The sequence below is a fragment of the Megalops cyprinoides genome, chromosome 5 (genome assembly GCF_013368585.1).
Source record: "Megalops cyprinoides isolate fMegCyp1 chromosome 5, fMegCyp1.pri, whole genome shotgun sequence".
Lineage (NCBI taxonomy): Eukaryota > Metazoa > Chordata > Actinopteri > Elopiformes > Megalopidae > Megalops > Megalops cyprinoides.
This window is the reverse complement of record NC_050587.1, coordinates 32,774,991-32,798,304: the sequence shown is the minus strand read 5'-3', so window position 1 is coordinate 32,798,304 and position 23,314 is coordinate 32,774,991. Positions and strand designations below refer to the sequence as shown.

Below are 23,314 nucleotides of genomic sequence, written 5' to 3'. Positions count from 1 at the left end.
GATTGTGCTTAATTAAGATTGAATAAGATTAATTTCCTTAGCTGTCTTAGCCATTAGAAATAAGCATCTTTATGTGACTCTTCTCTTGAAGGAAACATCGAGCACGTTTAAGTTCTTATGTCAGGTGTGTTTTCCCTATTAATGGAAAGGGAAGACCTGAATAAACATTCTTACCAAACACTGAAGCAAATTCAGTCATATCAGGGCAATATATGCCAAGATGGTGAGCACCAGCTGTATATTCATACAAAGAATCACCACGGCCAGTCATATGAACCGTTTTGTCCCTTAAGGTTTGATATTAAAATTAAACCATAATAAATCTGATTCAAATCAAGTATTTTATTTTGCAGATGAAACCAACCCAAGTCATAGCACTAACTGAAAGCATTCTGAAACTGCTCTTTTTTTTTTGCAAACCATTACATGATGTGCTTCTTAACCATTTTAATACAGAACTCACCTTAGAAGCTTTCTGAAATCCTGTGATTCTTCAAAATAATAATGCAGTTAGCTGAAAGTCCTTAAACTTCTCCTGATTCAGTCAATATGAGTAGAAGGCTGCTAGAGGTGTCTGGTGGACTGGCATGGCGGATAATGAATATACTTTTTGTGATCAGTGTGGATTTTGTGCAGATTGTGTAATAAAGAGCAGTTACCAGTAACAGGGGGAGGTTTTAGTGTTTTGTAAAGCTCGAACCTAAGATTCTGCCTCCTCCTTCCTCTGTCTTGCCCCAGCGAGTGCCACAACTCCTCAGACCGGATCAAGGTGCGCGTGTGGGACGAGGACGATGACATCAAGTCGCGGGTGAAGCAGAGGCTGAAGCGCGAGTCGGACGACTTCCTGGGCCAGAGCATCATCGAGGTCCGCACACTGAGCGGAGAGATGGACGTCTGGTACAACCTCGGTCAGTGGTCACTTCGCCCTCACGCTCAGGGGGATACTACGTGGTGTTGGCTTTAAACTAGAGACGAGATTCTTATGTGTGTGCATCAGTGAGCCTGTGTGTGTGTGTTTGTGTGTGTGTGTGTTTGAGAAAGACAGAAGACGGCGCAGATCACCTCCCAGGTAATCCTCTTTCATCCTTGTTTATTTTGTCTGGGGTCAGTCAGGTAGAAGCACGGATTGCTGAAGGATGCAGTTTCTCTATCCTGTTGTGTGGTGGAATCTACTCCTAGTCCCTAACTCTGTCCCTGAAATGAATGGACAGTGCTGGGCCTCATGTAAGATGCCATTATTCTGGGTGATAGGCTGTGAGAATTTTGCAGTTAGCTTTTTCTTGCTGGATATTTGCAGAAAAGATCCATTCCCTCACATAAGGGTACAGCATCAGGATTTGGACCTGCAACCTACCGCTCACAAGTCCAGTCCAGACTTGAAACAAGAAGAAATGTTTCATAGTCACCTTACCTGGCTTGCCCCTCTCTGCTGCCATGGAATCAGGTGCTCTATGCCAGCAGGAGCGCCGGGGCCGATCTCAGGGAGAGGTCCACCAAGTCATTCCGTTCTGCTCGCACGCAGACCCGTGACAGAGAAATGCGCTAACCTCAGAGACTCGTGCCCCCATACTGCGCGGTTGACCGAGCCCGACCTCGTGCGCAGAGGTCCGCGATGATGCCACCGCGGGCCTTTTCCGTTTCCCGCCCCACAAAGGGAAGGGCGTATTTAGCATACCGTCCCCGTCACGGCCCGCTTTGTGTCCCCGTCATCTCCTTTTGAAGCCACCGTGCGCCTTCATTGTCCCGTTCGTTGCTATTTTAAGTTACCGGGGCAGCGAGGGTGGGGGGGGGGGGGGGGGGTGTGGTGGAGGAAGGGGTCTTTGTTCCGTATCACAGTCCGGGACACTGAACTCTGTGAAAGCTCTTTTTGTTCAGCTGACTGGCTGGAGTGCATCACATCAGCGGGGAAAACATTGCTTGTCTGCCCGATGCAGACACAAAGTGCAAATCTTTGTTTGCAGATCAGTCTGTGATGGTTGCTGAAAATGGAATAAAGCCTCCATCAAAGCCTGTGCTTGTGGACATCGAAACTGCTTATGCAATCTCTCCAGAATTATGAAGTAATGTTACCTTCAAATTGGAGGGCTGTTATTTCAAGCATTCACTGTTTTCCCCTGTGCTTCTTCTGTACGTAGTTGCGCTTGCCACCAGCCCGTATCAGTCCTGATCAATCTCTTAATGCATTTCTTGTAATGGCGTTTGCCATTTTACATCAGGGGATGGAGGCTTTTTCTGTGTTTAAAGGGCCTGTGCCTTCTGTTGCTTTCAGACTGCCTGTTCCATTCTTTCACACAGCTTGTCTTGGCAAAATTGCCCATTTTACCTCTATTAAAGAGGTGAGAAGGTCATGGAATATTACACGGAGGACATAAATAAGGCTTGCAGCATAACCCCACCAGAGACAATCGGCTGTGCCGCTCCATTAACATGGGCCGGTGGCCGTTCTCCTCAGTTTGCACTGTCAGTGTGATGCACCTCCACCGCCCAGACACTGCCCTCCCAGCCTTACCTTACCTGCACCTGCCTGGTGAGCCGTCGGCTGTGGGGGACGGGGGCTGCATCCCTGCCGCCTTGTAATGGCTCCTCTCCGAACGTGTCGGGGGGCACCCCCGCAGCCCAGTCCGTGCATGCTCCATTGCCTCTGTTTGACTGACTGTCACCCCCATTCATCTCACCCAATTGCTCCGGTCTGGAGGCGGCCTCAAGGCCTGGGCTTCTTCAGATGAAAACACTGCTCTCTTGTCTCTGTACATCCTCCCCCTTCCTTCCCCTCCCTCTCTTTCCTGATCTGTTGTTCCTTTTTTTCCTCTCTATATTTTACTTTTTTTCCTCCGCGTTTTCGAAATCCAAGCGTTTAAAATAAGCTGCTTTGCTAAACAGCGCTTAAAAAACATCAGAGGTGTGAGAATGTCTCTGAAAAGTCAATCTGCGGTTAGATCAGGGGTGGAATTGGATTCGTTTACTGTGTTGGGCTTGGTGGCCTGAACGTTCCCCAGATATTAGCTTGAAATTCTTTGTCATGCTTCTCAGCCCTCGAATGCAGTCAGACTTGTTGATCGGGACCATGGAACTGCACGCGGGGTTGCACCTGGGCAACAGAGTTTGACTCGTCACAACAGTTCGGCCGAAACCAAGAACGCATCACGTCAGCTAACGTGCCAGGCCTAGTGCAGCATTTTGAAAGCATCCAACGCAATGATAAGATGCGTGCGCTGCCTGTAGATTCTGAGCACCCAAGCCATTACTTCAGCCCCCCTGAGAGAAACCTGAGGACCACTTATCCTAAGCGCGCTCTAATGGAAATGATAGGTTTCATTAGGTAACCAGCGGGATGACTCTCGCCTTTGGATGGCGTACCGACGAAGGGAGGCGATATCAGCTCCGCGGCCTCTCTCCCTCCCAGAGGCCGGCGCTCTGTGCCTCCGGACAGACCGGAGGGAGGAACCCTCCCTCCTTAATAGCAGAGCAGTGCAATACCAGTCGGAAATAGACCGCTCCCCGGCACATGCAAATTATCGCTGTAATGAGTAGTAATACGGCACCGCTCGGAAGTAGCAAGGGTGAAAGGGATGGCACGTTTCCCTGAAATGACCTTCATGAGATACGTTTGCCTTGAGTGAATGACCAAATATATACAGAAGTGTTATATTTTTATTGTTTGCGTATTATTTGATTCATTTACTGTCTATATCTGTTTGACTGAACAGAAGAGTATGTCATAATTCCAAATTTGAGGAATGGATTATGCAGGTATTGCAGAATATTCACTACCACATACATAAGAAAATATTTCTCTTATGCCGCTTTCATGCTGTATTCATTTTCATGCACATGCTATATTCTCCAGAAAAAAACTATAATGTGTGTGAGAGTTGACAAAGCTAAAATAGTGTGGAAATTCAAATCAGAACACCACAGCATTCTGACTTGACCTATGTCACAACAGTACATTCCAACACACAGTGGTTTTAAATGTTGCTGTATTAATTATTTAATATTTCTATATTGCTTATTTGTATACATCTTTTTTTCATATATTTATATGTTATATATTACCTTTTTGTATTATTTTTTGCAATGGATGTTATTTGAGTCCAGTCACGTCTCAGGGCCAGTGAAGGTGTGTCTTTGCTTCCACAGAGAAGAGAACAGACAAGTCTGCAGTGTCGGGGGCCATCCGGCTCCAGATCAGTGTGGAGATCAAGGGCGAGGAGAAGGTGGCCCCGTACCATGTTCAGTACACCTGTCTGCATGAGGTAAAGGCTGGTGCTTGACTGTGTCCATGACAATGCTGCAAAGGGGCTGTCCCTTGTAAGTCCTGCACTTGTCTGTTAAATGGGTTATAGCAGGGGACCCAAACTGTGGCCCTGTGGCCAGGCATGGCTCAGGGTGTCTCTCAGTTGAGCTCCTTGAAACAAAAACTAACTTATCTTTGCCAAAAAAAGTTACTATCAGGCAAATTTGGCTTATCTTCTAGGTTTTCAGCTGTTTAACATTGTTCTTGCTGTGCACGTCACATGCTTTATTATAAATAGATTTGTGCAAATATAAGTGTGGCAGCTAAAATAATGTCAGCCTTCCCTGTTTTGACACACTGCTCTCTGTTTTACATCAATGGGGTGGGGCACCATAGAGTTATAGGGTTGATCAGAGATGAGGCACCAAAAGTAGTTTTGAGAGTAAGGGGCTTCATGCATCCCAGAGTGGGTGGAACTACTGTGGACTGTCAAGCATGGGGTTGTTTCAACCAATCAGAATTCTTTGCTCTCCACAGCAAGACACTTTTATTGGTTCAAATGAGGGGGATCTTTGAGTTTCTAGCACTTGCCAGGCCCTCACACTGTGGGGATCATGAAGCGTCACTTGGCCTGTCAACATCAGTGTAAACTGGAGTGCTTTTAAATTTAGGACCTCTGACCTTGTCATAACTGCACTCTCTGCCTTCACTTCCCAGAACCTGTTCCACCACACGACGGACGTCATGGGACAGGGTGCGGTCAAGATCCCGGACGCCCGCGGCGACGACGCCTGGAAGGTGTACTTCGACGAGGTGGCGCAGGAGGTTGTGGACGAGTTCGCCATGCGCTACGGGATCGAGTCCATCTACCAGGCCATGACGTGAGTTACAGACGTGGGATTCCCTCTGTCTCTCTGCTTCTATCTGTTTACTCCGATGACAACCTCGCCATGAGCCATGAGCCTCTTATCTGTGTTGCTGTCTGCCCTCTGCCCTTCGAGCTCCACCAGTTCGTAAAACTATCCCACTCACCTGCTCTCCTGTCAGTCAAACTCAGCTTATTTCATGTAAATGCACTCATGATTACTTTCTCAATGCGGACATAAAATCACGCTCCGCTTACATGTCTGGACGGCTGTTTTTGGCAGAAACTGAAGATGCAGTGATAGTTTTCCCGGCTGACATTCAGCAGACCGTTCTCATTGATTTGAGATGGCGGGTCGGGCCGGTGATCGGCCCGTGCCCATCGGGGTGCCCGATGAAGATTAAATCACAGCTTGTCATGGAGCTGGAACATTGTCGCATTACCGAACCCCCTTCCTAAATTGTCTCGAATGAAAAGCCATCAAACATTCCTTTCAAGGATAACCAAATAGAAACACTCACGGACTGCATTTTTAAAAAGCTAGACTGCTATTGCCATGCTTGATCTGGTGACAAATGAAAAAATCTGTTCAACCAGTAAAGAGTTTTATTTTGTGAGCATGTGCCTAAAAATCCCAAACATGCTCTGATATTCATTGTGGCGAGTTTATTCCCCCTTTGGTTGTGACAAATTGATAGTGTAATTAAGGTAATTGTGACTAATTTTCTCAATGTCTGCTTTATCACCTATTTTCCAGAAACATAATTGGTTTATTAAAGTTGTTTCTTCATGCAGCAACATTAATTCTCAAGCTTACAATTAACTTGAAATCCAACCTTAAAGCTTAATTTGTTCAGACTGAGGCTGAAGGTGTTGTGCTACAGTTTCAGCATATAGCATTCCCCTGGTCTCATGCTGTGCGGTGTGTTAATGGCATACAGAGAATATGCATGAATTAATAAATTAGTAAACAAATCTGTAGATTAATGACAAATTACTGAAGAGGCAAATGAGTGTTGCATGCATGAATGAAAGAATAAGAAATGAGAGAAGAAATGAATGACAACATGCAAATATGAATAAGCAAACCGATCAGCAGATGACTAGATGAATGAGTAGGTGAATCGATGAATGAACAAACAAATGGATTAATGACTGAATGAATGAATGAGTAAGGAAATGTCCAGCTGAGTGAACGGACAAATGAATGAATGAAAGCTCATACTCACCTGGTCCTCTCCTCCTCTCCACAGACACTTTGCCTGTCTTTCCTCCAAGTACATGTGTCCGGGCGTTCCTGCGGTGATGAGCACCCTGCTAGCCAATATCAATGCCTTCTACGCCCACACCACTGCCTCCACCAACGTGTCTGCCAGCGACCGCTTTGCCGCCTCCAACTTTGGGGTACGACCTGTTGCCAGAATGGCTTTTAACCACACCCCATTCACTTCACACTATACAAACACTGAGATGTACATAGTTTTACCCATGATTTATTTTTTGACGTTTGGGTGGTAAGAGATGGATAGCACTTTGTCAGATGTTTTTTGGGTCCCTGTATGATAAATCACACTCAGTGTTTTTTTTTTTTTTTACAACTGCTGTTTTTTTTTTTTTTTCAAGTTTTATCAAGACATTTCTGAAAGATGGCCTGCTCAACATGAATCATTAGGTTAAATGACCCTCACAGTATTGTAAAACCGTACAGCTGTTATTGGGAGGTTTGAATATCTCTTGTATATTCCTGCGAGAGCCGTTTATAGACATTAGTGTTTTGAAAATGACAGCGCATAAAGATGCACGTGTAAGCCTAAACGTTCTGTGGAGACGCATTCCACCTCCCTCAGACGCAATTTTGAAGAGCGTCTAAAGGCGAGAACGAGTCGAGCGATCGCCGCGCGGGAGAAACGGTTAGCGCGGTCACGGTCGTTTATGTGGCCGCGTCGACATTGATCACCGCGTCTCGCCTTTAAACTTCGACACTGTTTCGCTGTCGTTAAGGGGGGGAACGTGCGGCATCTCCCGGAATGACAGCCGGAGCTCAGCCTAATGGCCCGCGGCAGACGCTGCCACACCGACTGCTGAGATTAATGGCATTCTGGAACATTACCAGCAGCCACGGAGCTCTGTAATTGGCCTCGGCGTTGCTGTGAGCCACCAGCCTCACGTTGTGTTTTTTTTCCCCCCCACTGTATTTTTAACCAGCTTGGACCTTGTCTCACGTTCTGACTTTGTGGGCTGACTGTCCTGTCGCTAATGAGCCACATGTGAGCAGGCATTACATATTGCAGCTCAAGGGGCTGAATTTATTTGTTACATTACGTTACATTCAATTAGCAGACGCTCTTATCCAGACTGACTTCCAGCACAAAAGGACAGAAGTGTATTCATTCAAGTTGAATGAGCAACAGTGTCAGACCAGGCTAACAACATCCCATACCAGTGAGTGTGAGCATAACACTATATAAGCCATACCACAGGTTAAGTTGTGCAACTGGACTAGACAGCCTGGAAACACAGGGAAGCCAAGTACACACTCTACTCTACATCACAGTCACTAGATTACAGAATCCCAAACACATTGTGATACTACATATAGAATAAACAGCAAGTAATACAAGTGGCAGGTGTTAGGGGGTGGGGATTGAAGTGGAACTGAGATGCAGTCTGAAGGTGTACACGTCCCTCATCCCTAGAAACGGTGAGGTGGAACGGGGGCAGGGGTCGAGTGCAGCGGGGACACTGTGGGCGCTGGGCCCATTTTGCTGTTCCACGTGTGCTCGCCCCCCTAGCATTGATTGTCATCCAGATCATGATCATCAGAGTGAAGCAGTATTGATCCCGGTGTTTTAATACTGTCGCGGGATTAATCCGCAAAGCCTGCTGCTTGATGGAAGGCAGACGCCCACGTGTTCGGGACGACCTTGGGGGGGCCCCTCCTCCGCCGGTGTGGCCAGAGCGCTGGGGGGGTTCCATCCATATACACTGCCATGCATCCATTCACAAGGCTCCAAAAGGCTCTCTGAAACATAGTAATGCAGGCGGGTCCCCTCTGACAGCACGATAACTAAGTTTACTCAGTTGATGGATGTGCCATCTATCCTTCCCTCCTTCTCTCTCTCTTTCTCTCCTTCTCTCCCTCTCTCAGTGCGGTCCGCGCTCTCGCTTCTCTTCCCCCTGTTTACTCGAGTGCTGCCACTGTCACGTCCCCTGTAATTCATTTTCTCCCTCTCCTCTCTCTTCTCCTTAAATAGAAAGAGCGGTTTGTTAAGCTCCTGGATCAGCTGCACAATTCTCTACGCATCGACCTCTCCACGTACCGGGTGAGTCGAGCAGGGGAGACTCAGCCAACCCTACAGACACACATTTTGGGATTACCAGTGTAATGCTAAAGGCACCTTTGCTCTCGAACTGTGCAGCCTGAACTACAGAAGACTGCCTATCCTTAGATAATTTAGAACTTTTAGAACAAAATAGTAATAACTCTCAGAGCTTCATTTATTGTATGAAATGTATAATTACAATGACCTAAGCTTGTTCTATGCAGAAGACCCATATGTGGGTGGGTCACATCCAAGTATTTATAAGTATAACTAGAGGTTAATTCTATTCAAAAACTTTCCCTGGAGAATGTTTTAAAATACTTTTTTTTTACTTTTCAAGAACTTAAAAAGGCTCCAGTTAAATATAGACCTACATGTTAATTGACAATTGTGAGGTTAACTGCATTTGTTAAGGAAGAAACCTAGGCAATCATTTTTCACAGCACAACCATAGGTTTGTTTTAAAAAAAGCAAACCTCTCAAATTCAGCATTTTTAATCAAGCTGTTTTTATTATCTCAACTCTGGGACTGGCTTGGCTCGAATAGAATAACTTCCCGGCCAGCAGTAAGGAACGTCTGCAGGACCTGAAGTCCACCGTGGACCTCCTGACCAGCATCACCTTCTTCAGGATGAAGGTAGTCATTTGTCTTGTCTGTCCATAACAGTGTGGCTGTTTACATACAGTCATACGTGTGCACATATGTTGTGAGAATGTTTATATGAGCCCAATATGAAACTGCAAACTGGGTAGATGTTTTTATTTACTTTGTATGTGTGTGTGTGTGTGTGTGTGTGTTGGTGTGGATGGTGTCTGTTTACATGCATGCTCACTGTTGCCCCTGTGTGACCAGGTCCAGGAACTGCAGAGCCCACCCAGGGCGAGCCAGGTGGTGCGTGACTGTGTGAAGGCCTGTCTGAACTCCACCTATGAGTACATCTTCAACAACTGCCAGGAGCTCTACAGCCGCCAGTACCAGCCAGCAGACGCGGTGAGTCCTCCCCAGCATACCCCAGTACACTCACACAGCACTGCAACAAGAGACTCAGGCAATATAGAGACACTGAGATTCAGGCAATATATCTCCAAGGGCCCTTAGCGGAAAAGACTGAGCATATTCCATATTACAAAGGAGCATAAGATATGCGCTATTAGGTAAATTAATGTATGAATATGAGAGTGACTGGCTCATAGTGACTCTGTAGAGTGCTGAAAGTTGAGGTGAGTGTTTTCTGTCCTTCAGAACAAAGAGGAGCTGCCCTTGGAAGAACAGGGCCCCAGCATCAAGAACCTGGACTTCTGGCCCAAACTCATTACCCTCATCGTGTCCATCATTGAGGAGGACAGGAACTCCTACACTCCGGTTCTCAACCAGTCAGTATACTCTCCTACAGCCCAGTCATCAGCCAGTTGGCACATACGGTTGCAGCCTGGTCATCAATCAGTCAGTGTACACTTATATCTTATTCATCAACCAGTCAGCTCACGTTTTTGCACCTGTTTTCAACTAATCAGTACACACTCCCATATGCCCAAAGTCACCCAATGAGAGCACACTCTCATGTTTGATGGGAGTTATCTTCCAGTCAGTACACACTCTTGCTCCTGCATCATAATGCAATCAGGGCACACTCCCACATGCTGGTCATTAACCAATCAGCACAGTCCTTCTTCTTGGTCGTCATCCAGTTAGTACTCACTCCTACACCCCAAACGTCAGCTAGCTACATTACATTGCATTACATTATATCCATTATAATGTAACGTACTATAAACTAGTACCCGCACGCTCCCCCCGAGGGGTCCTGTCTGCATAGTAGCTGCAGTCTCAGACTGTACAGGGATGGATTTGTGGGCCCTGTTGCGTTCAGTTCCTGTACTGTATGTTTGCTGTGCCTCCCTCTTGAGCCCTCTCCTCTCCTCGTCACCACTATCCCAGGTTCCCCCAGGAGCTGAACGTGGGGAAGGTCTGTGCCGAGGTCATGTGGACACTGTTTGCTCTGGACATGAAGTACGCCATGGAAGGTGAGCCTGAGTACATGCGTCTCTGGGTGAAGCAGGACCCCCCCCCCCAACACACTCATAAACAAGTTCCTAATAACTGATCATTCTGAGGGTACAGACTAATATAACTTCAGTACCCTAGCACCCTAGCATATAACTTCAGTTGTCCAAGGAGGCTTATTTTTGGACCTTTATCCCTAACTCCTCTGTAATGCAACCAGCCTTCTGGTCAGGCTGGTGTTGAAGGATTTGAGGTGCATGCAGAAGGTATGTAAGCAACATGTGATGTATTGGATAGAACACCAGTCTTGGGTCGTTATGTGTTTGATTTCTGCGTGGAAGCATGCTGTCGTGCCCTTGATGAAAGCTACTCTTTGTCGCACTGGTTAAAATGCTGCAGGGGGTTCTTTCTGTGTGATGTCAACATGACTCCACCTCAGACTTTTAAGACAATTCTTTTAAATTTGGTGTATGCATTTGCCCTATTGTGGCGCCTGCTAGGGCTACAGCTCCCAGTCATTTCAGTTGTTTCGGAGTTGTGCAATGGTAGTGTGGGTTTTCCATGTATATGAGACCCTTTTATAAGAGTAAGTGAGTGTTACAGTGTGTGAGGTACGGTGTTGCGGCAGCATTGTAGGTTGCCGTGGCATCTGCTCATCCATTAGGCTGTATGCTTGGTGTCAAGGCATGCATTGGCCTTGTGGAGATGTATGATCTTACAGGGCATTAATTCTCTTGGCTGCCCACCGGTCCCCTGCACCCTAGGTGCTCAGCTCCCATCTCTATTCTACCTCCTTCCCCCCTCTTGCTGTGTCTGAGCTTCCTCTGGCCTGTCACCTCCTCTCTTTCAGTTATGGATAAGATTGATCACTACCACTGGGAGAAGGGTAAGGCTGGTTGTAGTGGAACAGTAGTGTAGGCCTGACCCCTGTTTCTGTAGAATCCAGTTAAATGAGCCTTACTTGCTTGCTTTTCACTTGACAGTGAAATTAGTAGAGGAGTTAGAATCATACCCATTTAGGATATAGCATTGTTTCGATTTTGGAACTTGTTATACCAACTTCAGAAAACCAGTTATCCCACAAAATAATTTTGCTTCAGTAAGTAGCTTCTGGTCTGTGATATTTTGCAGGATAACATATTCCTTTGAAAGTGCTCTAGATTCAGGAACTGGTAGAGAGCTGTTTTCCATATTGGAGAAGCTTTGCATATTTGGCCCAGTTTAAATGGTTTACTTATAAAGAGTTAGCTTGTGTTAGAGTACAGTGGTATTAGATAGTGCATCATACTCATGCTATACGTTGTCTCCACTGCTTCAGTTTCATTTTTTCTGTGACTCTGTCTCCTTTGCCTTGCTCTCTCTTTCCTACTCACTGTCTCTGTGTCTCGGTTGCATTCATGTTTGTGTTCCAGCCCCCAGCACCATCCGCATTCGAAGGCATGACTTTTATGCTGGTAAGAGACTCATACATATGCAGCCTGTCTCCTTGTGCTTCCCGTCTAGCTCTCCCTGCTACCACCACACAAGTAGAGATCTACAGCATCGCTGAATGTTTTAGTCCTGCGGTGTGAGAAGAAAAAGCAACTTTCCAGCTTGTGCGTTCCTCTCATTGAAATTCTGTGGGGCGCAAATAGCAGCGTTCAGCGCAAAGATCTGTGAGACGTCACGGTAGCAAATATCTGAGGGAACCGCAAGCGATGAGCGCGCTCAGATGGCTTTAAATATAGATATATTCCTCGTTCCATCCCGGGTCGATCAGAGGGTCGCGCGAAGCACTTTGCGTCTCGCTGTCATCAGCAAGAGCAAGGCGCTCGGCTCATCCTGTTTCCCGCAGCTTTAAGAGCAGAGAGACAGATCTGGCGGGGAGATGGGGGCGGGGTGACTGGGGAACAGAGGCCGTGCGGCACAGAGGCGAGAAGGAGGGCCGACGCTCGGCACATGAAAGCGGTTTAGGCCGCGGACCTTTCAGCAGCGCTCCCTCTGCGCATTCCTTCCCCCCTCTCCACATCCCTCCACGACATCCTGACACTCCCGGCGGGGCTCCTGTAGGGCTTGGAAAGGACCGTTGCACTTTCTTTCTGACAGAACAGATCTCCAGAGGCACCTGGGGTCGTTCTACAGAAAATGAAACCTTGGGAAAGTGTTCTACATACCAGGGAAGTGGTGAAGGATTAATGCATCAGGGCATAGCCCAAGGAATCCTTTAAGAAACGGACTGAAAAGAGTCATTTGGATGCAGGGTGTCAGGGTGCATTTCTCAATGCATTGAATGCAGTCTATCCCAAGTGTGTGAGAGATCTGGTACCGGGTACTTGAATCGTGGTCTGACCTCCCTATGAATCTGAGATACAAAGGACTCATAAGGACACCTTTAAGCTCCTCGAGCCATTCTTACCTCACCTTCAGCGCTGCAGTACTGTGTTGGATCAGCTGGAGCACAACAATTTGTTGTGCTCTGCGGTGCTGCTGAGGATGATGGGAACAGGGCTCCGAGCAGTGCGATATGACAGCTCTAATCCCCCCGATGCCTTAGAGAGTTGGCTATGCTGCACACACTGGGTCTGGCTGGCTGCCTGAGCACCCCCTGCTGGAGGACGCAGATTAGGCCATGCTCACCGGAGCGGGTTCATCTCATTTCTCCTGTCAGACTAATCCACTCCTGTCTCTGCATTTAGCTCCTCCCGCCAGCGCAGATGTATCGAACAGAAAGGCGAACTGGCTCGGTAACGCATGCGTTTTCTGTGGTGTCTGTCCACAGAGCACGAGAAGCACAAACTGTGTAAGAGCGCTGACTACATGAACCTGCACTTCAAGGTGAAGTGGCTGTACAACGAGTACGTCAAGGACCTGCCTGCCTTCAAAGGTGTCATCCCGGACTACCCGGCGTGAGTGGCTGACCTTTCACCCTTTGTGCTGTTTGCTGTGGCCAGTTATGCACTCAGAAGTGGATCTTGTTTCAGTGTGGGAGTGCTCAAATGGGAAGCTGCAATTTTTTGTTAGCCACTTATTTGTGCCCGCCTGCTTCTCTTCCTCCCTCCCTTCCTCCCATCTGTGTTGAAAAATTAAAATTGGAACCACCGTCATTGACATGACAGGTACAAGCTGTTTACAGGTGTCAACAGGTACCAAAATGTTGACCAATAATATGTTCTCCCTCTATGATCCACCGTAGGTGGTTTTTGCAGTTTGTCCTGCAGTGGTTGGATGAAAACGAGGATGTTTCCATGGAGTTTATGCACGGAGCCCTGGAGAGAGACAAAAAGGATGGAGTAAGCACTGAGGAATAGAAACTTCTCTGTTGACCTGTTTTCTTAAAGACCTGGACTGAACTGGCTCAACTCTTAATCACATATTAGCACAGACATTGTTAACTGTAAACCTGAAGTTGCAACTGATTTTTATTCATTTATTTGAAGTAATTAGTAGGATTGCCTGACAACTTGCCTGGTGTAAGTCAGGTGTCCATCTGTAAGTTGTCCATCTCCAATGGACAACTTACAGGCTTTCTTAAGGCCATGTTAAATCCATCTCCAATGGACAACTTAAGGCTTTCTTGTGAAACTACATGAATCTACAAGAATGCTTATTTTGCTGCTTGTTTATTTTCATTTGTGCTAGTTTGGAACTGTCGTGCTCTAACACGGCACTGTTTTGAAGGCTAAGGAAGCTGTCTCAAGCTCTTAAGCACAATGACACTCAGTTCCTTATGAGTATGATCTGCTCTCCACCCCGCCCCCCACAGTTCCAGCAGACCTCGGAGCATGCTCTCTTCTCCTGCTCTGTGGTGGATGTCTTCACCCAGCTGAACCAGAGCTTTGAGATCATCAAAAAACTGGATTGCCCCGACCCCAAAGTCATGGCCCACTACAGCCGCCGATTTGCCAAGGTAACCCGTCCCCACAGCTCCCATCCACTAAGGGAAGTTTCCCAGTTGTAGGACATACGATTAGTTACATAATCATACAGTGACATGTTGAGCTTTTTATTTTTTTTTTTAACAGTACTTACCCAGTTTGGACCTAAAATAAGGCCAATTATGTTTTTCAAAATAAGCCCAGGCTTTGAAGTACCAAACACCCACTAGGTTGATGGTCCTTACACTTACTGATAAACGCTTGATATTTCTAACAATGTTTCGTTGGGAGTACTTCTTCCGGTCCTCCGTATAAGCCCTCTGTCGCTGTTGGCTGTGTCTGCAGTAACATATTGGCTGTGGAAAATGCACTTCAATGGAAAAACAGCAGGAGAAAACCAGCAGAGACTTTCACATTTGAATAAGCAGAATTGGATATCTACTCATTAAACAGAAAGGAGCGATGCAAAACAAACCCTCACATTCCACTCCATGCCAGAGTCGTTCCTGGCACTCTTAAGTGATTGTTTTCGGGCATTAGGCTCTGCCATCAAAAGGGACGTGTTCAGGTTGCCCATGAAATATTCATGAAGGCACAGAGAGCTGTCAGGCTTCTTTCCAGCTGTTCAGCAGGAAAAGGCAGCAGTGATAAGCGGCGTAGAGAAAATGGGGCTTTGTCATCCGTGTCTCATAACTCACTCTCATGCATTTCAGGGCCTGTTTGCTGGTGGTTGTTTGGCACTGTCATGTGGGTGGGACCTAGAGTGTGCTGTCAGGCTCCCACCTGAGATGCAGCGAGGGGTCACGGGGTCATCTGACAGTTAACTCTGCTGCCATATTTCTTTGGCCTCTAGAGAAGCCGAACTTTGTGGGCCCTGTTTTTGCCATGCTATTTACAAGAGGAAAAATTGCAGAAAAATTAAGTTACGAGCATAAAAAACCCAAAAACAATTTGTTCTGGCGGTGGGACTGGGGTAAATTTCAGTTCACTCACAGTGACTAATTCAAGTCATGTTTAGGACGCTGGCTAATTTTAGAGGGTGTTTTTGGAGAAAGTGCCTGGGCCTTTTGCAAATGAAAATATGGCACACATTGTAATTACATGGCAACTGACTGCATCCTCACGCTGACTTTTTTGAATCCTAACAGACCATCTCCAAAGTGCTGTTGCAGTACTGTGCCATTCTGACCAAGAGCTTCCCCTCTTACTGCGACAAGGAGAAGATTGTAAGTGTCGTTCTGGATACTGCCATTTTGTCAGAGATGCAACTGCGCAGCATGCTGGGTATCATCAATGTGCAGGATGCAGCTGATTGGCTGTTTCCCTGTCTCTTCGGCAGCCCTGCGTGCTCATGAACAATGTCCAACAGCTACGTGTCCAACTGGAGAAGATGTTCGAGTCCATGGGTGCCAAACAGGTAAGGAGAGACTCGGAGGGGGGGGTTTACGCCTGTGGGGCATGGCCAGAAACAACAGCAATATGCATCTGTTTTATTGCTTCATTTATGTTTTTTTTTTTTGAATATTTTTTTATCATTCAATCCTAAATGGATGTCTGTCGGGTAGAACTTCCATCTCTTCTGAACCTGAGGAAAGAAAGACAGGGGCTAACCTATCAGAAGGCTTTGGTTTGGGGGGAAAAAGAGAGATCCACAGAGCAAAAGGGAATTTTTGTAAATGCTACACATTGGCAAGTGTGGGTTTGCAAGCTTGGCCCTTGATGCTTTCTGGCATTGTGACATCACAGCAGGAATTCTGGCAGTGTTTGGTGAGAATGACCATGGAATGGCCTCAGACACATAGGCTACATGTGGATGCGGGCAGACCTCGTCAACTGGTCACAACAGTCTCTCTGAAGTTACTGTTTCTACATAGGAGACAACAGCATGAATTGTGTCTTTTGACCTTGGAAGTATTTCTGGCTGGAACGGGGAAAAACTCTGAATTCATATGTCCGACCTGTAGAAATATTGTCCAATGCGACAGTGTGAGTGTATGACATGTTTGAGCATAGTGTTTAGTGGAAGAAACCAGTCTAGCCATTCTGCATCTGTATGCAGGGCTGTAATTGTGGAATCTCAGCACTCAGTGAGGCATGTGGAGACAGAGTGCTTCCTGTGCAATCCACCATGCTCATGCTCAGACTGTGTGAATGGAATATTGGACAATACGCGCGGCCCGTCCCACCCTGCCAGCTCGGTAATTAAGATGCTGTGGGGCACATTAATCCAGTGTTACATAACCCTCCCCCACTTGCAACATCCTACAATGTGCTTAGCAACTCACTTCCCCGTGTTAAAAGCACGCCGTGGTCCTTGGCTCTTAAAATATCCTCAAACCAGTTTGTACTTTAACAGGGGAAAGCATACCCAGAGCTAGTAAGCATCCACATGATTTAACTGGGTTCAGAGTAAGTCTGGTGTGGACCGGGATTATTGATGGTTTTAAATGTGTATCCTCATTTTTGTAGCAGGTTTCTCACTGATTCTTTGTGTGTCTGCCAATACAAGCATTTGTTTGTATTGACTGGTGTGAGAGGTGGCTACCTATGTGGACATGACCTTGTCTTGTCTTAGCTGTGAAGATTCATCTCTTCAACATCTGTGTCATCCCTGTGGAATATGAATGGATGTAACCTTTACATCTTAATATTCCCTTTCAGATTGCAACAGAGGAGGCAAGGGTAGGTAGAGGCTAGACTAGAACGTTAGGTTGCAATCAGGCTATCATTAGTGGGATTTTTTTGTGTCTCTTATATTGGTCACCCCAGCCCACATCCCAGCCATTAGACAATTGCCACTGTTTTTATTCTTCAGAGGTACTTAGACTTAAACCAGTAGACTACTCGAGTTGTATTAGTTCTGCAGTGTGGGGTAGTTACCCTTAGAGTAGAGTGTAGAGAGAAAAATGGGTGATCATTAGTTGTGTAGACCTATAGTGCCCTGGCAGCCCGGCAATATGTCTACTGATGTATTGGAATTATTGAAAATATTGGTGGAGGGGTTCTGGCACAGCTGTTACCTTTAGTTGGCACTTGACACCTCCACATTTTCTGCCAAGGCAACTTGCTGAATCTTTGCAATTACGTTTGGAAGTCTCAGCAGTGTGCTGCTTCCAAAGAACTAATGCTACAGAACATCACAGAATGACCAAACCAACATTGCTTTACATTCATTCAAACAGTACATTCAAACAGTAGTGCTACTGTGTGAGTTTACACACTGTGTGTGTGTGTGTGTGTATAAGGTATAAGCCTTGTCTCTGACATCCATGACATCTTGCATTCCTGACCTCCTCATGTGTGGTTTTGCTAGTGTGTGAGGGCCTTTGGAGTCTTTGGGCCTCTAGGAGAGCCCAGAACCTACTTTAGAGTCATTGCCTTAGAGTCAAGTAATGGTTTAGATCTTTGGCCTCCCAGATTGACCTTCTCTGATATTGCCACCCTTGTGAAACTGGAGCCCCTCAACCCCTGGTCCATTTTTCAGTCTCAAGCTCCATCTAAACCCCTATCACTCCGTAAACGACTGGAGAAATTGCTTTAGTTTCAGCCAGGATGGAGAGGTGTTGAAGTGGTTAAGTGCTCGGGTGCACTCAAACCTGCACTGCACTGCAGCCCACAAGGCCCAAGGTTAAGTACCCAGTAACCGAATCTAAAATCTCATTTCCTGTCCTTCTTGAGTTGGCTGAGTTGGTGGAGCCAGAGGAAGGTGACGAAGAGGTGGGTGTGACTTCTGGTGGAAAGCAACCAGCAGCATTTCCCCAGATTCAGGTTTTTCACTACAGCATGATAGATGCCCTTTACATGTACAATACATGTAAATATTATGTAAGGATACTGGTGGTGTTGAGAGAAAATCCCTACACAGGTATTTAGCTTGTAATTTTGTTCTCAAATGTCAGGGCCCTTTGAAAAAGCAAAATGGTAGATAGCGTATACGTTTCATGATACTCTACTATATATGTATCATATAATTTATTTTAACATATATACATTTTTCATTTTGTGAACTGCAAAATGCATGTTATTTTAAAAATGGTTAGCTCGAGCACTTGTCTCTCTCCCCTTTCCTCTCTGGTCATTAGGTCATTACCAAGGATGAGGCTGATGCCGTGGTAGGTATCATAGACCTTCTGTGCAAGTCATAGAAGTAGAAGCACATGGCAGTAGCTTCTGTAGAATGTTCCCATTCAAAAAGTTCAGTAGCACAGTTGTGAGAGTTGCCGTTGGAACTCCAGACTGCAGTTCCATAAATGGCCACAAGGTGAAGGTCTCTCTTTGTGTTATGTTGACATGAAGCACAGTTTTGAGTTCAAACTACAGCTCCCTGTGTCTTTGATTTATTGACCATTTATTTGTCCTTCCACTCTATATGTTTAGAGTCTAAACAGCCTGCATTAGCGCAGGCAGGCTTGCATTTTTTGACGGGGTTGACTTTCTATAATTTTCAGTGAATGACTATGCTGATCGGGAGTAAAATCAACCCCCTTAACATATATAGTTATCAAGCTTATTTGGGTCCAGGTTTTGGTATCTGTGGAGCGGTTGTCACAAATGTATCCCCTAAATAAGTGGGAGCATTTCACTTCTAGCCCCTCACTGTAAAGTTCAAAATCTGCACCTTAGCATAACACAAGGACCAGGGTATTTTGTCTGAGATTCTTCTACCCAATTTGAGTGAAGGAGGACCATGCCAGCCGTTCACTGGAAGTGCATGTTGGGTAACTGAAAGCTCAGAAAAAAAAGCTCAGCAAAAAAAACACGGGCATACACCTCCGTGGCACGTCATTTCCATTCTTTCACCTTGTTGGACTGAGTAGCTCTTGATAAGACTCATCACAGGGGTAATTCCTGCTCTTCTAAATGTAGGGGTGAAAGATGATGGACAGGCAACCTTTTTTCCTTTTTTCCCCTTTATCTTCTTCTGCCCTTTGTTGAGAGCAGGGGTAAGGAGCGAGGGATTCTGCCAAGGGCTGATTAGGGAGAAAATTAGCACTGAGGATGGAGAGAGGGAGAAATCTCCCTATTTGCAGACAGCAGTCGCCAGCTAAGATGAAAGGGGTAAAACAAGGCCTATGCTCTCTCTCACGGTCTCAGCAGCCAGAGTCTACCTTCTTTCTCTGTTTATTAACTATGGTGTGCTGTCTCAGGGAAAGACAGGAGGATTGAGATGAACTCGTATCTGTGCCACCTAAAGGAAAGTGTGAATGACTGGCACTAAGGTCTAAGCAGAAGTGCTGTTTTGACAGAAAAAGAACTGTTCTGTGAAACCCCCAGTTTGCTGTTGGTTATGATTTTGCAGGTAGTTGAGGCCAAGGCAAAGTATTAACAAATTATTGTGTAAGTTAAGACATTCCTGCCTGTAATGTCAGGACAAAGCACCCTGGTGGTTAGATTGAATGTGGCAACTCTCAAAGGCTGTATGCATACTATCACGAGTCTCAAGACTGTAGTGTTTGTTGACCATATGACTTCATACCTGCTTTTTGGCACTGATAGTATTAGGTGGTAGGTGACAGTATTGGAGCAGTGATTCATGGGAATGAGGAAATGTAGAACAATGCGGCTGAATTCACCCGCTCTTTCTGACTGCCTTTCTGTTTATTTCTCTATCACCAGCCGTTGGATTCGGAAGCCAAGGTGAGTCCAAGGACATCGAAAAGTGGGTGTCCAGGCACAGAGCACAGAGACTAGTCCTATTGTTCCACTCTGCCAGAACCATCCCCTGTAGCCCCTCATACTCCTGTCCTTTATTCCTGTAATGACATACTGAACCTCTGACTAATAAGCTTTGCCCCTAGTGAGTAGCCATAAGGAAGACCGTGAGCAGTGGCACTAACAAAATGACCATAAAGTAACAGTATACCTGTAATCTCCATAGTTGCAGTAGGAAGACCTTTGGCATTGGGCTGTGCATTACAATAAGTGATAATTTATTTCAGTACTGAAGTTTCAAAGCTGATTTCTCCAGGGAAAGAAAATCATTACTGCTAAAGTGAGGCAGTTGGTTGTACTTTTTTTACACACTCTAAAGTCTTTCTTGTTGGCAACTGCATATCAGTGACTATTTATAGAAAAAATAGCTGCTGCATAATGGTAGAGTCTTATTTTCAAGATGGGTCATGGGGAAACCTCAGTACCTGGCTGACCACCCTCTGGGGTGCAGCTGTCCACTCCCTGATTGGTCCATCAATGTCCGGCTACCGCTGATCTCAGCAGAGACCGTTTCTCCGTTTCTCCTTTCCGTAGTCAGTCCACACGGGAGTGCACAGCAGACAGAATAAAGTGTGTAATGTATTGCCTAGAGCCAAAGGGACCTGCAGTCCATTTGCTTTGCTTAGAGTCCTTTTTTTATCAGGCTTTTTCATTTAGTAACAATCCAAAGAGGATTGACCAGAGTCACTGAGGAGAAATTTACATGAGATAAGATGCTAAACTTGGGGATCAAAGACAGAAGGAACTGGAATGGAGATTTGGATGATGGTACCCTGTGGATCGGTTTCTCATCTCTTCCCTCTGTCATGAACAAGTGAAAAGCGCAGTTTTTCACTTCTCCTGTCCTTAAGCTTGCTAACAAAGAAAAAGAAGGAAACTTGGTGTGGTCAGGGCACAGGAATAGATCATTATACATATGTATTGGTGAACATGACCCCATTTGGGTAGCTGAACCTAGTTAAAGAAGTATTGCTTTATTGCTTAAATGGTTTGTAAATAAAATGTAGGTCTACTCATTGATAGAGTAATACATGGAAAAGTGTAAATGATAATGATTTAGCATATCCACACATACCCTTTAAATGAATGTTAGAGCTGTAGTTTGATTACAGTGGACTTGCAAGGTGCTTATTAGCCATCTCATAGATGTCCTAAACATGTAGAACGGTGGAATATTGCAGATCTCTAGCCGGTGCTGGTAAAAGTTGTTTTAAAGTGCTGTTTTAAAATGCGGTAAGAACTGTTATCTAGATATTGAATCTCTTATTACAATGTTATTACATTCCATGTGTAATGGGAGCTGCACATGTAAAATAACTTCCATTGCCTGTATTCAGGTCATTAATTTAACACTTTAAGTAAATTTAGCCGTTCTCAAATGCAGATTGTTTCAGTATTCAGAAGAGATTTGTTCCTCCTTGATTTGCTGTGATAAATGGATCTTCTGTGGGTCTTCTGGGTCTTTAAAGTATTGATAAGATGCTTGAAATTCTAACACACATCCCAGACATTACCTTAACTGTTTAAGTTTTCGCCAGTCAACTAATTTCTGCTCATCCATTTAGCAAGGTTGACAGTCGCCTCCAGCACTTTAACATTGTTAACGAGTCTTTGATTACAAGGGCAGCCAAGTGAATCTCTCTATTCCCGGGAAGTCCCAAGGGGACCCTTATAGAAGAGAAGGGGTCTTCAAGAGGGAACTAACTCCTTAAGAATGAAATATTACAAAATTACAAAGTGGCTAAACTTGCTAATAGTATCATGTGTGACCTGCATTTGCATGCATAATATGGACATTATGTCGTTGTATGTTTTACAATGCGTATTTATATATGAAATATGCATATTCTGCATTAGCATGCATGGAGAGCTTCTGATTTTCACTGTCATTCAACATATGGTTCAGCCTTAACGTAAGGTTGAAAGCATTTACATTTACATATTGTCTTTTGGCAGATGCTCTTATCCAGAGTGTCTTACAAAGAGCATGTGCAGTTTGATGTAATAAAGCTACATGAAAAACAGTACATATAAGACACCACTGCCAGGCACCAACACAGTCTCTGTTTAAAAGTTAGTGTCTGTCATTCACTTATCCCACTACCTTTTTAAAAATAGAATACATATTCTCTCTGCTGACTCAAATTATACATTGTCTAGGCATTGTCTTTTTTCACCCTAATAACTCGTTGAGTCAGAATAGGATCTATCCAGCCCCTAACTATTCGGGTTGAGATTAATATGACTAGCTTATGCTAGAGGGCTGGTATTTGGCAGGCAGGCCCAAAAAAAGCCAGTGTTTATTTCAGTGATGTGAAACCTGAGATCATCAGGGAGTGTTTGTCTGTTTGTGTCCCAGTGACAAGAAACAGGACAGATGGAGTTTGTTTGTGAGATGAATGTGACGAGTCCAGAATCTAAATGAATAATATTGCCTACCACATTGCCTCCCTGCCAAAAGCAGCCCGAATGTATCCACGTTGCCCTCGACTTTTTCTCTGATAGAATCTGAATGTCCCCTTCTATCTGCCCTACACACCTATATGTCAGTTATAAAAAGAGCTGTGCTCAGGGAGAAATGGCTTTGCAGACCAAACTAAAACTTCTCACCCATAGTCCATTATTTCAATCAAACTAGAAGGTGTCCGCTTTGGATGTGGCAGTCCGTTTTGACTGAAGATTGAATTTTGTCCTTCTGAAGTTTTGATTAATGTTCTCACCAGACTATAGTCGATTCTACCATGTATCTGTAAATTTAAAATGTCTACTATGTCCAACTTTTGTGTCATCACATTCATCAAAAACTCTCTCCTCTTGCTTTCAGTAGCTTGACAAAGAGATATGTATGTTAATTAAAGTACACTGAGATGTTAGCGTTTAGATCTTCTTCCATCCACCTCTTCCTTTCTAAGGAGAAACATGAAAAGGTGTATATTCATTAGCAGATTGGAGAGTGAGAGAGTGAAGAGTTCTTCTCACCTCGAGCAACAGAGAATAGCTGTTTTATGTGCAGTAGACTCTTGCGGTGAATCCTGGTAAAGAGGAACTGTGTGCCTGGAGCCATGGATCTGCTTCATGTGTGAACTGAACGAAAAAGTGTGTGATTGTACACAAACCCATCTCACCTGCTCCTTGGTGACTGAGTTTGGTTTGGCGTATAGATGTTTTGGGTTTGATGCACCCCACCCCTGTGCTTTACTGGTGCTGGGAAGAGTGTGCTATCCTGCATAGATTGCCGCATAATAACTATTTCATTGAAGTAGTTATTATGGATTAGAGTCACAAGATGAAAAGTAGACACTGCTCTCCAGTACACCT

The 23,314-nt window shown here is 45.2% G+C and overlaps 1 protein-coding gene across 1 annotated transcript in view; it reads left to right on the top strand.

Annotated features, from left to right (window-relative positions):
• Positions 1–23,314, top strand: part of unc13bb (unc-13 homolog Bb (C. elegans)) — a 49,838-nt gene that overhangs the window by 14,917 nt on the left and 11,607 nt on the right. Inside the window, exons 10-23 of the mRNA XM_036529971.1 lie at positions 739–908; positions 4,141–4,256; positions 4,955–5,118; positions 6,356–6,506; positions 8,357–8,425; positions 8,973–9,062; positions 9,279–9,416; positions 9,669–9,799; positions 10,365–10,450; positions 13,189–13,315; positions 13,603–13,699; positions 14,173–14,316; positions 15,433–15,510; positions 15,624–15,701. Coding sequence (XP_036385864.1) covers positions 739–908; positions 4,141–4,256; positions 4,955–5,118; positions 6,356–6,506; positions 8,357–8,425; positions 8,973–9,062; positions 9,279–9,416; positions 9,669–9,799; positions 10,365–10,450; positions 13,189–13,315; positions 13,603–13,699; positions 14,173–14,316; positions 15,433–15,510; positions 15,624–15,701 — 1,639 coding nt within the window. The remainder of the gene's footprint in view (positions 1–738; positions 909–4,140; positions 4,257–4,954; positions 5,119–6,355; positions 6,507–8,356; positions 8,426–8,972; positions 9,063–9,278; positions 9,417–9,668; positions 9,800–10,364; positions 10,451–13,188; positions 13,316–13,602; positions 13,700–14,172; positions 14,317–15,432; positions 15,511–15,623; positions 15,702–23,314) is intronic.